The sequence below is a fragment of the Nanorana parkeri genome, unplaced genomic scaffold, assembly GCF_000935625.1.
Source record: "Nanorana parkeri isolate BGI_ZX_2015 unplaced genomic scaffold, ASM93562v1 scaffold300, whole genome shotgun sequence".
In the NCBI taxonomy this organism is placed as follows: domain Eukaryota; kingdom Metazoa; phylum Chordata; class Amphibia; order Anura; family Dicroglossidae; genus Nanorana; species Nanorana parkeri.
Window position 1 is genome coordinate 653,482 of NW_017306568.1, and position 15,904 is coordinate 669,385.

Below are 15,904 nucleotides of genomic sequence, written 5' to 3' on the forward strand. Positions count from 1 at the left end.
TACTTCGTTGGGCCGCCTCGTGACTCCACGAGATGGTGAAAGGTGATGCGAGGAATCTGACACTGCACTGTTGCCCTTCTGTTGTCTTGTACCAGTCTTGCCACTCTCCGTTCTGCCCTAACATTGACTAGTCGCTGACGGCCACAATTCGCACGTTCAGACCCAGATTTTCGGCTGACAGTCCGGTCTTTAAACACTTTAACAACAGCTGCTCTTGAACATTTAACAAATTCTGCTGTTTTGCTGATACTCGCTCCATGGCTCCGAGCGCCAACAATCATCCCACGTTCAAAGGCTGTTACATCGCGTTGTTTCCCCGTATCATCAGAAACAAATCACTTCTACTGTCGTGGTAAACAACCTGCTTCCCTATTTATAATGGTCTGGCCCTCTAGCAACTTCAGCGCCAAATTATAGCTAATTTACCTACAAACGTCAGGTGGTCATAATAATCTGGCCACTCAGTGTATATATCAATAATATAATGTGCCGAGCTTAAATTAAATATGCATCAAAACATAAACAACAATGTGCCAAAGTCCCCATAGGAGTGAAAATTCAAAAGTGATTACAGAAATTTAGATCCATAAAAGACTAATGGAAGGGTGAAAGTGATAGCAGTGGTAATAGCGATCTTCTATCCAACCTTTTGCGTACCGCACATCAAACAAATGCTCCAATCCACACGTGATAACATGGTGTGTATGTGGGTGCTCACCTGAGCTGATGACCAATATCGGCCATACAACACTGTTCCCTTCTTGGCAGGGAGGGACACCCTTTAGGCATATAGATCGGACCAGTTCACAATTATATCCATCCAGAAAGAGATAAGCAATAAAAACATAGTGCGTATCGTCCAGATAAATAATAAAACTTTAATCTCCCCTGATGAATATGCGCGAGACGTAATGCACGTAGGGTGGGCAGAGTAACTGAGGTCACTTTTGTTATCCGGCCGACCTGTGACAATGAAACTGTTACAGGTCGGCTCAGTAGATAGGGAAGTGAGTGAACACATACCGTCGCTTGCTCACTTCTCGATCATCTCCCTGCAGAGAGCCGTGGTTGTCAGTCACCGCTCCGTGCAGGGATTCCTCCCCTCCCCTGTCCGATCCTCCAGCGCTGACTGGTGGAACGGACGGGGGAGGGGGCGGGCACAGCTGGCTCTGCCTCTGGATAGGCAGAGCCAGCTGTCACTCACGCAGCTGGGTGGATCTCGACAGCAATGTCGGAATCCGTCCCAGCTGCGGCGTCTCAGTATACTACGAGCTGTAGCTTGCTATATACTGAGCTTTGGGTGATGGGAGGACTCTAGTTTGTGTCCCTCCCGTCACCCTTAGGAGAACTATGGGGAAAAGCCCTAACCCCATAGTTCTCCTTTAAAGAATAAAGTTTTATTATTTATCTGGACGATACGCGCTGGATTGAGTCAAAGTAAAACAGTGGAGAGAAGTACAATCAATGTTCCAGCTCAATACTGCACGAACGAGGACGCTCTCCCGTCCTTCCGGCCGGATAACAAAAGTGACCTCAGTTACTCTGCCCACCCTACGTGCATTACGTCTCGCGCGACTTCATCAGGGGTGATTCAAGTTTTATTATTTATCTGGACGATACGCGCTAAGTTTTTATTGCTTATCTCTTTCTGGATGGGTATAATTGTGAACTGGTCCGGTCTATATGCCTAAAGAGTGTCCCTCCCCGCCAAGAAGGGAACAGTGTTGTATGGCCGATATTGGTCATCAGCTCAGGTGAGCACCCACATGCACACCATGATGTCACGTGTTGTTATTATATATTTATTTATTAATTTTTTTTTCAAACATTACTCCAGATTTATCACCTTTTACACAGTTAACAAACACACAACAATAAAACAAAACACAACATAACATCAATCCCATCTAATCTCTATATAATAACTGATAACCAAACACCAATTCACATATGCACCGGGCTAATCTCTCCAGTTACACCCCATTAAAAGTCAATTACTGATAGTGATTGTAATGTGCCTTAATATTTACTACATATTAATTTAATATCATTAGTATTTCCCATTTAACTGGTCATCCAAGCAGCTTTCGCAATTCAGAATGACTTCAAGAAAAATACAGCAAGTCTAGTTGCCTTGACTTATTTTTTTACAGATATACCATGTCCTGGATGAATGAGAACCATCACAGACATATTTATACAATCATTAATATATCTGATCTGATTTATTTAGTTAGCTAGTTAGTCAGTTAGTTACAATTATTATTTGCTTATTTATTTACTTATTTATTTGTATTTACTTATAATTACCTACCTTTTTTAAATATTTATTTTTAATTTTTATTGATTGATTGATTGATTGATTGATGATTTATTTATTGATTTATTTCTATTTATAATTATTTCAAATTATAATTATAATTTGACACATTCACAGGGTAACACTTCTTAAAGTGCTTGCAGCTACACAGCGTTTGGCGTGAGGTGCTATTTGTCACTTATTTATAATTATTTACCTATTTATTTATTTACCTATTTATTTATTGATGTATTTATTTGAAAATGTAATTTATTGATTGATTGAATAATTTGTTGATGTTTTATTATTTATTTATCTTTTGCTGATTTGTATGAAAGGCTTAAGTATTTTTAAACCCCTTTTTTTGTTTGTTTTCCAAACCCTAACATTTCTCAAACTTTAATATTTCAATTGGCCGTAAAACACCCTTATTCAGCAAAACGAAAACTTTACTTTTAAAGCCGCCTAACCCTTTGCATAAATCCCCCCCGCCCTAAATTACATTTTAAAATAAATAAATAAGCCAAAAAATAAATTGGCTGAATATTATGGTAAGAGGAGGAGGGCGGGGCTCTTCTCACCATAATATCCAGCCAATTTATTTATTGGCTTATTTATTTTTAAATTTAATTTATGTATTGATTGATTAAAATGTTGATGTTTTATTACATATTTATTTTTTTGTTTATTTGTTATCTTGTTTTTGCCAGAGAATACGACGTTGCGTATTAAATCCTGAAAGCTCTAAATAGTAGAATGCGTCTTGTTAATTATTCTGTAACAGAGTAGCAGAATGCCTGCTGTTGGTTACCAGCAAAAAATAAATAAATAATTCTAGGAAACTAATAGAATTTAGTCCCTGAAATGACTTCCTGCCCAAGTTGTGTATTTCTCTCTCAATAAAACACAATGAAGTCCAGATAAGCAATTTGTAAATAAAAACTGAAAACTGAATTAGGTGAAAAACAGACCCAGAAAAGTGATTAGCAAATTGTCTGCAAACAGAAGTAAATTTTATGTTTATCCGTGCCAGATCTATAGAAGCAATGTCACCAAACCGTCCAACCACCAAGACCCTTCATCTTCCCCCCCTCAGCGTCCTATACATGTGTCCAATGAATGCGAACAAAGCACAAGGGGGAAAGAAAGAATGATCATAGAACTAGATAGATAGATAGATAGATAGATAGATAGATAGATAGATAGATAGATAGATAGATAGATAGATAAATTAATAGAAGGATAGATAGAGAGAGAGACAGAGAGAGATATACATAATAGATAGATACATAACTGATAGATAGATAGATAGATAGATAGATAGATAGATAGATAGATAGAAGGATAGATAGAGAGAGAGAGAGACAGAGAGAGATATACATAATAGATAGATACATAACTGATAGATAGATAGATAGATAGATAGATAGATAGATCAATAGAAGGATAGATAGAGAGAGATAGAGAGAGAGACAGATATATATATATAAATATAGATATATAAAAAAATAGATATATACATAATAGATAGATAGATAGATAGATAGATAGATAGATAGATAGATAGATAGATAGATAGATAGATAGCTCAGTGTCCTGCATTGCGGATCCGCACAGACTGACCAGCAGGAAACCTTCATGTTTCTGGGAAGTTGGGTCTGTAGAAGACATGAGGTGACCGGCTCTCCGGATTCTGGGAAACATTACAGAAGTCATAAAACCTGACTCAGCCTCCATTACAGCTGATCCCGGGGAAGTTTCTCTGTCATCTTAATGGGAAGGTCGTATATTAAACACGCGGAACCCAGCGCCCAGGTGGAATGCAGATCGGATTCTCGGTATGAACTCACCAGAACCACGGGGCAGATGGTTGTGGGGGGTAAGATGTGATCCTTCAGGGGTCCGCACTCACATTCCGGTTTCAGGTGGGACGCACATTTGTTGTGGAGCTGCAGATAAGAGAAAACAAGGATGAGACTTTCACTGAACACAAACCTGCAGAAGGGAGAGAAAGATCGGCAAAGAATCTAAAGATCCGTCATGGCTCACAGAGCCGCTTCTTCTTAAAGTGACACCAAACTCCAGAGTTACATCTTAAAAATGCATTTAAGTGATTGACTATGAACAACAATGTATCTTATTTGTGTATCACTCTGCTGTAGATCCTCTAATAAAGTCAAATTACAATAATAAAAAAAAACTTTAAAAAGTGACAGTAGACAAATAACAATAAAATACACAAAATTGAAAAAACAATACAAATACAAAGAACACGAATTGAAAAAAACTAAACTACTCAAAAAAAACACCCCCCCAAGAAAAAAAAATAACCCGTCCATATGGTAACAAGTAACTTTTTTCAGGCATATTTTACAAAAGCAGCTAAGGTAAAACAATTGTCGAAATCGATCTGATCATACTCAAATTAACATTAAAGTCAATTTTTTCCCTCCTCCCCAATGCTAGTGTAAGGACTTACCTTAAATGATATCTCTTAATCCGATCTTCTTCTTCTTTCCCGATGTTTTCATCTGTCCCTCCAGCGCTGCAGCGGGTCTCCGATCCAGCGCTGACTGCTCTCTACTTGCTGGCACTTCCTGTCCCACAGTGTCTGTCCGTGCGCACGTGTCCATAGACGTCTCTCCTCGTCTCCCGGCCGAAAATCTGAACTGCACATGCGACCTCGCCAAGATGCTTTGCGGCCGCCCTAGAAGTTTCGGATTTTCGGACGGGAGCGCGCAGCGAAGACAGGGGTAAGTTTAACCACTTGCTGACCGGGGTGTTTACACCCCCTTCCTGTCCCGGCCATTTTTCAGTATTCAGCGCTGCGGTACTTTGACTGACATTTATTCCGTCATGCAACGCTGTACTGAAATACATTTTATACCATTTTTTGGGGACAGATAGAGCTTTGTTTTGGCATTTAATCACCACTACAGGTTTTTTTTTTACTATACAATGAGAAAAGTACCGAAACTTTTGAAAAAAAAACCTGTTGTCACTACGTTATGTTATAAAACATTTATTAGTACCCAATTCTTTGGTAAAATATAAAAGACGGGGTCACGTCGGGTAAATAGACACCAAACATGTCAAGCTTTAAAATTGCGTGCACCCGCTAAATCGCAAAAAACTACCATGCCTAAAATTGACCATAGCCGATGCTTTTTAATTTCGTTCCACATCTGAATTCGTACGCATTTTCCAAAAATTCGGACATTCTGACACATCCAAATTTCCGAATCCCAATGCATCCGAATGCGTCCGAATCCAAATTTCCATTTCCGGATTTCGGATACCGTCCGAACTTTGTTCAAAAACGAAACTGAATCGGACATGTGACTATTCCGGCCAATCAGAGGGGGAATCCCTGCAGGGAGCCGTGAGTGACAGTCACCGCTCTCTGCAGGGACAGGATCGAGAAGTGAACAAGCGACGGTATTTGTTCGCTCACTTCCCGATCTACTGAGCCGACCTGTGACAGTCTCATTGTCACAGGTCGGCTCGAACTATGAGGTTGGGTGAAAAGCACTCACCTCATAGTTCTCCTTTAAGGGGTGTATTTATAAATTAGTAAATGTGACTTTCACTAAACATTCACCAGTGAAGCAATCACTGTCATTTAAAACATTGGTTCTCAACTGGTGGGTCGTGACCCAAAGGTGGGTCGCGACCCCATGTTCAGTGGGTCACCACATGCCATCCACTTTTCTAGGCTCTAGCGCATCACCGTCAGTTCTCGCGCCGAACGGCCATTCAATATATGCTGCCCGGTGCCGAGTGTCAGCTTGAGGTGGGGTGGAAGGATGGCCATAAGGGAGCTCCATCCATACGTGCATTGCTTACAGCTCCCTCGCGTGCCCTGTAGAGGTGCCTGGACAGAGTGGCATCATATTCTGACACAAGGGAGCTGTAAAAGCAATGCACACATATGGATGGAGCTCTGTCAAAGCACAGCAGCCCACACTGAACCCCAGGCTGAGGATCCACTCTTGTTCTCATAAGGTGGGGAGACTGGAGGGATCTTAAAATGTGTGCATATGTGTGTGAGATTGTCTGTGGTTGTGCCTGCCTGTCAGTGTTTTTGAGGGTCCACACTAATACAGTGCGTTAATTGCACAGCCCCATGCGATTAATGCACTGTACCACACAATCGCACCTTCTACGCGTTCTGGTGTGTAGATGCATTGCCATTAATTTGAATGACACCCCAAACGCACCTCCCACCCACAGTCTGACCGCCTGCACCCAAGCGCCCGATACTGCAATGCCATGCATTCCATTGCAGTGCGACTTGGGTCGCGACTTGATGGCCAAAGACAAATATGGGTCCTGGTGTTACACAGGTTGAGAACCACTGATTTAAAATACATGTACCTGGCAGATGTTTGGTGAATGTCAAATGAACTGGAATATGCACGTAAGTGTTAAATTCACCAGACATCTCCTTATTTTTTAGACCCAGTAACATCATCACTGGTTTTCTGTGTTTCTCCACGTCTCTATGTTTCTTACATGTATAACATGTAAAAAGTTTTGGCTCTTTTATGTCGTCTTTTTAATTTGAATTTCATTTTCTGCTTTAGAATATTATGCAATAAATTAGAAAAACTATATGAGACTCTTGCTCACTTCGGAGATCGCTAATTTATGCGGAGCAAACAGTATGAGGAACGTCTCCCTATTTCAGTCACAGCAACATTTTGGCAGTGGGAGTTTGTTCTTTGGTGTCAAATGTTTGATTATTCAACATTATAGCTAAAGCATAAATATTTCAAGCAAAACATGACGATGAAGTCACCTCAGTCTTAGTAAAGTTTCCTGAATTCTTCAACTAGTCTATATAGAACTTATATTAAACAGAACTGTTGGGGCTCCCGCCCTTCCGGTATTAACCCCCCCAAGTCCGCTTTAATTATTTTACATTATTAATAACCTTAAAAGAGAACTATGAGGTCAGTGTTTTTCCCCATAGTTCTCTTAAGGGTCACGGGAGGACATATACTAACGTCCTCCCATGACCCAAAGCTAAGTATATAGCGGGCTACAGCTCGCGGTATACTGAGACCACCGCAGGCTGGACGGATCCCGACAATGCAGTCGAGATCCACCCAGCTGCGTGAGTGACAGCTGGCTCTGCCTATCTAGAGGCAGAGCCATCTGTACCCGCCCCCTCTCTAGTACGTTCTTCCAGTCAGCGCTGGAGGATCAGAGCGGAGAGGGGGGGAATCTCTGTGGGGAGCAGTGACTGACAGTCACGGCTCTCTGCAGGGAGATGATCGGAAAGTAAGCGAGCGCCGGTATGTGTTCGCTCACTTCCCGATTTATTGAGCCGACGTGTGACAGTTTCATTGTCACATGTCGGCTGGAACTATGAGGATGAGTGAAAATCATTCACCTCATAGTTCTCCTATCCAGATCCAAGATACATGAATGACGCAAGACACTTGTCCTCTTCTGTTCTCCAGAGAAGTACAGTTCTTAATAATGCATAGAATGGTGTTCACACAGCGACATGAGTGCTGTTCTGCTGTTCTCTGTATCATTCTTCTGTGTGCCCAGGCCAGTGTGTGATGACACACCCTCAGGGGGTGTGTCCATGACAGCCTTAGCTCACAGGAAGTGGGTGGCATGATGCTGGATGTCGTATCAACCCCGAGGCGAAGTTCAGGCAAAGACCAGTGCAGGATGCAGAGGACAGAGCTGGAGCTTGGAGTAGGTGATGCTCATTGATTTGCAACATTTTCACCTTTTGGAGAGCAAAGGGGAGGTCTTGGGGGTGGGTGGCATTAAAATAAATGGCCATACACAGATCAGCCATGAGAGGTGAAGGGCAATTGCAGTGCAGTGTGATGCTTTGGGCAATGTTCTGCTGGGAAGCCTTGGCACCTGCCATTCACGCCTCTAGATAGGCAGAGCCAGCTGTCTCTCACGCAGCTGGGTGGATCTCGACAGTAATGTCGGGATCCATCCAGGCTGCAGCGTCTCAGTATACCGGGAGCTGTAGCTCGCGGTATACTGAGCTTAGGGTGATGGGAGGACGCTAGTTTGTGTCCTCCCGTTACCCTTAGGAGAACAATGTAGCAAAGCCCTGACCCAAAAGTCCCCCCCACCTCCCCCCACAGTGCTAATGTAAGGACTTACCGTAAATCATGCCTCTTAATCCGATCTTCTTCTTCCTTACTGTAGTTTTTAGCTGTCCCTCCAGCGCTGGTGCAGGTCTCTGTCCTTCTCTTCGTTCATGTCCCACGGAGTCTGTGCGGGTGCATGCTGCTCCATAGACTTACCTTGTGTCTCTCCTCGTCTCCCGGCCAAACATCTGAACTGCACATGCACCCGCCCCAAGATCCTTTGCGGCCGGCCGAGAAATTTTCAGATGTTCAGACGGTAGCGTGCGGCGGACACACAGTTAAGTATTAGCCCTGGTTCACACCTAGGCGTATTGCATATGCGCGTCTGGCACACGTTTTTTTTACCGCGATTCGCGGAAACAAAATTGCGCGACAAACGCGCGTTTCCGAGGACTACTTGGCTGTATCCCAATGGAAACGTGCAACAAAAACGGCCCAAAGTAGTACATGTACCTTTTCAGGCGTGGGCCGTTTTGTAGCGCGTTAGGGACGAAATATTCTAATGATTCGAGTTTCACCTGTATCTACTGCTTGGTAGCCGTAGATACTGTATATGCAAAAACAAAGGAGGGTGTAATAACCCTTTAACCCTTGCAGTCCCACTGCAAGGGTTAATATTTGTTTCTCCCAGAGTTCTTCTCAAAGACCTTGTTGTACTGTTGCTGCATCCCAGATAGCAAGGATAACTTTCCACAAACTTGTGTCAGGGTTAAAGTGTAATTTTGTTAACTTGCTGCACACATTCCTGGCAAGTTGTAGACTTGCAGAACACTCGCAGCACAAGTTCTAGTTGACACGTTTTGAATTTGTAGTAAATTTGCTTGGCAAGTCTACAGCAAGAGTCCTGCAGGTCTTAGCAAGAGCTCTGCAAGTGTACAGAACTTTTGCAAAGCATGTTGATCTGGAGACTTCCAATGCAACAAAATTGTGAAGCTCGGCAAGTGTGCAATAGTTTAGCAAGTCATTTTCAAACTTGCAGCTCAATTGCTTGCTATCTGGGATACTGTGACATGTCAGGAATCTATTCATGCAGAGTTGAAGAACTACCAGTAGGTCAACCCTAAGAAACGGTGAGGCTTCCACTTGCTTTCTCTTCCCAATAAAGCCAATACTTCTTAAACCAGACTGTGTTTGCTCCGCCTTATACTCCCATTGTTATTATTCTCTTTATTCACCAACTGCCAGCCACCTAATTTGGTTATGGAAAATATGCATGTATTATTTCATGACTAATTACTTTAATAAAATTGTTTTGAGACAGATACAGAAATCTATTTACGGTATGTAGTCTACAGAAATGTAATGTGTCTTAAAGGGAAACTGTTGTCTTTTTAAAATCTATGTTGGATGTGCATGTGAAAGAGATCAGCTTAAAGCTTAAAATGACATTAAACCCTCAGATATTTTAACATAAACCAATACTGTAATGTGCACCTTACTGTAATCCATGGTAGTTTCTCTTCTCTTTGCTGCTCTTCCTTTTAAATCCGTATCTCTTCTCATGCTGTGGGAGAACTTCCCTTTGCAGCTGAGTGCCTCTTCCTGTAGTGCTGGCTCAGGTTGTGAATCTACACACAGACACCATGTATCCATTTCAGAGACAAGGCAGTCTGCTGCAAAACAGAAGTTCTGCCCAGCATGAGAAGAGATACAGATTTAAAAGGAAGAGCAGCAAAGAGAAGGGAAACTACCATGGATTACAGTAAAGCGCACATTACAGTATTGTTTTATGTTTAAAAATCTGAGGGTTTAATGTCACTTTAAAGGAATGACAAAACTAACCCTTGCAGCGGGGCTCATTTTAGTCTAGGGGCTCTAATAAAGAGGATTTACTCACCTAGTTTTCGCTCCCGCCTTGCTGCTAGGCCAGTCCCTGCAGCCCCTTCTCCCCTGGGCTCCAGTGGTCTAAGGACCACTAACATCATCACATCTAATGCAGGTCCATTGACTTGCTCACGTGGGTATGTCGAGGGACAGTCCACAGCCTGAGTGGAGAGGGAGAGAGCTGAGTGCCGATCGCCAGGGAACAGAGGATCAGGTGAGTATATCTGCTTTATTTGAGTCCCCTAGACCAAAATGAGCACTTAACCCTTGCAGTGCGGGGGTAGCCCCACTGCAAGGGTAAGTTTTACCCCTTCACACCCCTTCCTAATATTTTTTTGCATTCTCCTCTTACCTTGTCCGCTAGGTTGTCCTCAAAAAACATTCTCAGTTCAGTGTTGTTTGGTGTAAAAGGCACCTACATTACTCAATCGAACCATGACTTTTAATTTTCAAATGTTTTCTGACTCAATGATAGTAGTGCTTTTTAGGAATGAACCGATACCGATACTAGTATCGATATCAGTGCCGATGCCAAGTATTTAAGCAAGTACTCGCCCAAATGCTCCGATGCCTAGCCCGATACTTCCGGTATCAGGAAGCCGGGCAGCGAGTAATTACGAGGGGGGATGGAGCCTGCTTATCGGCCAATTAGGAAACCGGGCAGCGTGTAATGACTCGCTGCCCGGCTTCCTGATTGGTCAGGAAGCCGGCCAATCAGGAAGCCGGGCGCCGTGTAATGATGTAATGGCGTGGGAGCATGGAGCTAGCTTCCTGGCCAATCAGGAAGGCGGCACCACGTCATTCAACAGCGCCTGGATTCCTGATTGGCCAGAAACTAAGTGACGAGAAAACATGGAGACGGCTTCCCTGCTAATCAGGAAGCCGGGTGGCGAGTTTTTACACTCCGTCCGGCTTCTCGGCTAATCAGGAAGCCAGGTGGCGAGTCATTACACATCCTTAAAGGGATTTCCGGTATCCATATTCGGTATCGGCAAGTACCAAAAAAAATATATAGGTACTCGTACCCGATACTGGAATACCGGTATCGGTGCATCCCTAGTGCTTTTAAGTATTAACTATTTTTTTTGTACTTTTATATGCCCTATGTGAAACTACACAAGGTTTATTTATATATTGGGTTTTTTTTGGTACTTTTGTAGCCCTGCAGAAGGGGGTGGATTCCGGCACCCAAAACACTCTCAACTTGATCTTACATTGTAATGAATCTGTATTTGGGCTAGTTTGGTTCTTCAACATCAGACCCATTTAGTTACATTGCAATTTTTTTGCATCCCTTTGCATAATTGCTACTAAAGGGATGCCGACAATGCACATTTCCTCATTACAACACAGAAAGTCCACCCGCTGGTTATAATGAACCCAGACCCTCCCATTCAGGGGTCAGTCTGGTAAGGACATGATGCAACAAATTGCTATTTCTTCAGAACAGACAAGGGTAGGAAACTGCAACAAGGTTTGTTACAATCCTTGTAACGTACACAGATCACCCAGAGAGAATCAATTTTTTTTCAGAACAAAAGTGGACATACTCTTCAAAGCTCACAGGAAGTGAAAAGAACACTGCATTTTGGGCAAGATCTACAGGTATTTCCTTTTCTTGCTAAAAATGTTCTCATTCTAAAAAAAGAGAAAACGAATGCAGCCACCACATCTAAGGACCGGTAAGCTGAAATATAGAACATTTTTGCTTTTCGTTTTAGATATACTTTAAAGCCACTTTTTAAATAACCAGCACAAACAGAGATGTGTGTGTAGTAATGCCTCGGCCTGCTGATAGTTCAATCAGTCCCCAGGCTTTGCACTGTAGGAAACAGGTGGGAGACATGCATTTTCCTTACTGCCATGAATGGGGGCTTGGGGCAGCACTAGAGTCATCCTTACAGGGGCGTCCCCAGGCGTGGTGTCACCGGGAGTAGTCTCATGCCATTACGTGACAACATCACGTGCTTAATGACATCATGCCTGCTTACCAGCCACCCACCATCTCGGTGATGGACGCCAGCAAAGAGAGGAGGGGATGTTCACCCAGTGGGATAAGGTATGCACTGGGTCCCCTCCTCTCTTGTGCATCTGTCAGGCTCTTGGTCCATAACCAAGTGTCCGACATTTCAGAGGGGGTGACACCAAAATGACTGTCAGTCATTTTGGTGTCACCCCCTCTGATGGTGTCTCCCGGTGCGGACCGCACCCCCTTGTGACGCCACTACATCCTTACTAAAAAAAGGGCTGAGCTGACACCCTGCCACAACGAGCATGTGACTTTCCGGCGGCTTTGTTTTTAATGTGAACTCCATTTACAATTAGATAAGCAGCTGTGAGGTTTTAATTTCAAGTTTCTAAGATTAGATCACGATCATCAATATGTATGCAAAATGTTTGTTGTTTTTTTTTCCCCTTTTTAATCTTAAGTAAACAGAAGAATTTTTGAAATGCTGTTAATTAAACATATTTACATTTTGCACCTGCTTGTATGTGTCCTAGGTGAAAATTGAACAACACATATATTACACACACACACACAGTTTTCCTAAAAAAGCTGTTTTCTTCTCCACTGTTGTGCTGTGTATGTGTGAGGGCAAAATGTGATGAAAAGCCTAAATCGCTAAAAAAAAGGTATGTTAAAAGTCAAATAAAGTATAGAGATATAGAAATACATTTAGGGCCTGTGCACATGATTTTCAGGCCTGTATCAGGTGCGGATCTGCAGACGCGGTGCTACTCATGCAGTGCGTTTTTGACGCTTTTTCGGTCCAGATGCTAACAGTTTTATTTTTGTTTTCAAGCCATGGGGCTGTCAGTATGCAGATTCTTCCTCTGAGGTCACTTCTGCCTTCTCGTAACATTCTTTCTTCTGGGCACTACTGTACACTGAGTATTTATCATACAGCTCTAAAGCTATACCTATCCACTTTTTATTTTTTTGATGCACATTTTTAAACTGTGTGTGGCGGCGGTCGTAGAGCATTGGCGCATGCTCCATCAATCTGACGAATCGCTCAATGTCCAGGACCATGTTAGTCATGACTGCTGGTTTTCCCTCTGATGCTCCACCACAACCAGGAAGTCCAACGATGATGATATCATAAAAAGTGGAGCAAGAAAACATTTTTTTTTTGCTTAGCTGCATTGCGTTCAGTTTGCGTTGCGCGTTTTCGTTGCGTTTTTTACACGTGTGCGTTTCCTGACAGTTTCAAGACCGGACAAAATGTGACATGCAGTATTTTTTCAGTCAGGAACGGAACGGACTGCGCACGTGAGAACTGTAGCCCATAAAACACATAGGGATACATTGGGATGCATATTTAGTGCAGGAGCGTACGGATCAGGTCAGCACAGAATACGGACGTCGTGTGAACAAGCCCTTACAGCACTTTAAATGCTACTATCTACAGTAGATATCTATTATCTATCTCTCTATCTATCTATCTATCTATCTATCTATCTATCTATCTATCTATCTCTCTATCTATCTATCTATTAGATTTTGCGTTATTCCGTTTTTCGGGATCCGTGCCCAAAAGTAAATTTGTTTCGGGATTCGGATTCAGACGAAATTCGCTAGCGGTAGTCTGTATGAATTGTCGTTTAGTTTTCATTTCGTTCGTTGCAGCAAAGTGACATTTGCAAAACAAAAAACAATGTCTCAAATGTCACTTTGGAACAAAATTTCGTCCAACAAACGGAATTTCGTACACACTACCGCTAACGAATTTCGGAATCGGAAATTCGGGTTACATAGTTACATAGTATTTGAGGTTGAATAAAGACATTAGTCCATCAAGTCCAACCTATTAGGATCTCATTCTAGGAGTACCTGTACCCCTGTATATTACGGTCCCTTAAGGAATCGTCCAAAAGTTCCTTGAATCATTCCACATTCTTTGCTGAAATCACCGCCTGTGGCAGTGAGTTCCAGACCCTAACTGATCAATGGATTAGTTTGCATTCGTTATAATTGTTATTCGGAATTCGGATATATCCGAATCTCCGAATTGCCCAAATTTCGATTCGGAACGAAGCGAATCGCACATGTTACTATCTATCTCTCTATATATACACCTTATGTATATATGTACTGTATGTCTACATGTGTATTTTGTATGTATAATGTCATTTATTTGTCATTGAAAAGCTTGTTACATGATCGGGCCTATTTGGATGTGATCAATAAAATAAAACAGTAAAGAAAAAAAAATCTATGTATTTTATATACATTACCAGAAGACATAATAATAAAGTTTAGTCTGTAAAAATGTAATACCCAACCACAAGATTTACAGTCAAAAGATTAAGAGGAAAAGACAAAGGATTTTGTTATTGTTGTTTGTTAGCCACCAATATAACCAATTTTAGTCCTTGGTTTTATAATAAATATATTTTATTGTATAGATCAGCCTTTCCTAACCAGGGTGCCGGCTCCCTGGTGTGCGTTCTGGCTTCCTCAGGGGTGCCTCAAAATGTTGTGGTATTGGCACTGTGATTTGAAGGGGGGAATGAGGACTGAGGTGAACGGGGGCTCCTGATGTAAAGGGGAAACTCTGATGTGAAAGGGGGGCTCCTAATGGGAAAGGGAAGCTTCTGAAGTGAAAGGGGGCTCCTGATGTAAAGGGGGACTCTGATGTGAAAGGGAGGCTCCTGATGTGGAAGGTGGGCTTCAGATGTGAAAGGGGGGCTTCTGAAGTGAAAGGCAGTTCCTGATGTAAAGGGGGGGCTCCTGATGTGAAAGGAGGGCTTCTGATGTGAAAGAGGGGCTACTGATATGAAGGGGGGGCTACTGATGTAAAGGGCGACTCTGATGTGAAGGGGGGCATCTTGATTTGAAGGGGGCACTTCGATGTGACTTTTTTGTGTGTTTTTGCATGGGGCCCCCCTTAAAATCTATGACATTTTAGACTGGGGTGCCTTCAGAAATTGCATACTTTTAAAGGGTGCCACGACTTAGAAAAGGAAAAGATTAAATACCCCTGTCTGAAAGTTTCAAAGCAAAGGACTTATTCTGAGCGTAAGGCCAGTTTCCTCATCAGGGTCGGCAATCTTGCTCCCAGAGACTTCAGGGCTCTCCCCAGTTACTACTACTAGTGGCCAGAAACATTTAACTTGTGACTTACACAATACTCTACTCAACACAGTCAGCTCCTTCCTTTAGGACAAGACACCAAAGTCCATAGGCTGTTTTTATCCAGTTCACCCAATAAACACAACACTGGAACCCTAAGTCCCCAAAACACCCAGACAGATCCCATGGGTGTGAGACCCAATATCCACTTTGACCATTTCTTAGCGCAGAGGGCGAACACCGGGCCTCACTGCACTGACAGAGCCCACCTCGGTGATAAACACCTTACTCTCTTCATTTCCCCAACCCATAATAGATGGTCCAGTCACATATGTGTTTATATTCATTATTTAGTAGTTTCTATAAGTGTAACACCTTAAAAGTCCTAGTTTGGGTAATTTGAAATTTGATGTTTGTCTATGGGATGTGGTGTCCAAGTACCCCACTTATGGTGTAGTTTGCTTTATACCAAAAAATAAAATCAATATAATGCATTCATAGTATTTGTCATAACGCTGGTAGAATCTTACATTTAAAAAAACATCAGCGTGACAAAAACCTGGGCCTCCTCAT

General features: G+C 42.5%; 1 protein-coding gene across 1 annotated transcript in view; it reads right to left on the reverse strand.

Annotated features, from left to right (window-relative positions):
• DGKB (diacylglycerol kinase beta) overlaps positions 1-15,904 on the reverse strand; it is a 374,677-nt gene that overhangs the window by 210,713 nt on the left and 148,060 nt on the right. The window contains exon 13 of the mRNA XM_018557729.1: positions 4,150-4,248. Coding sequence (XP_018413231.1) covers positions 4,150-4,248 — 99 coding nt within the window. The remainder of the gene's footprint in view (positions 1-4,149; positions 4,249-15,904) is intronic.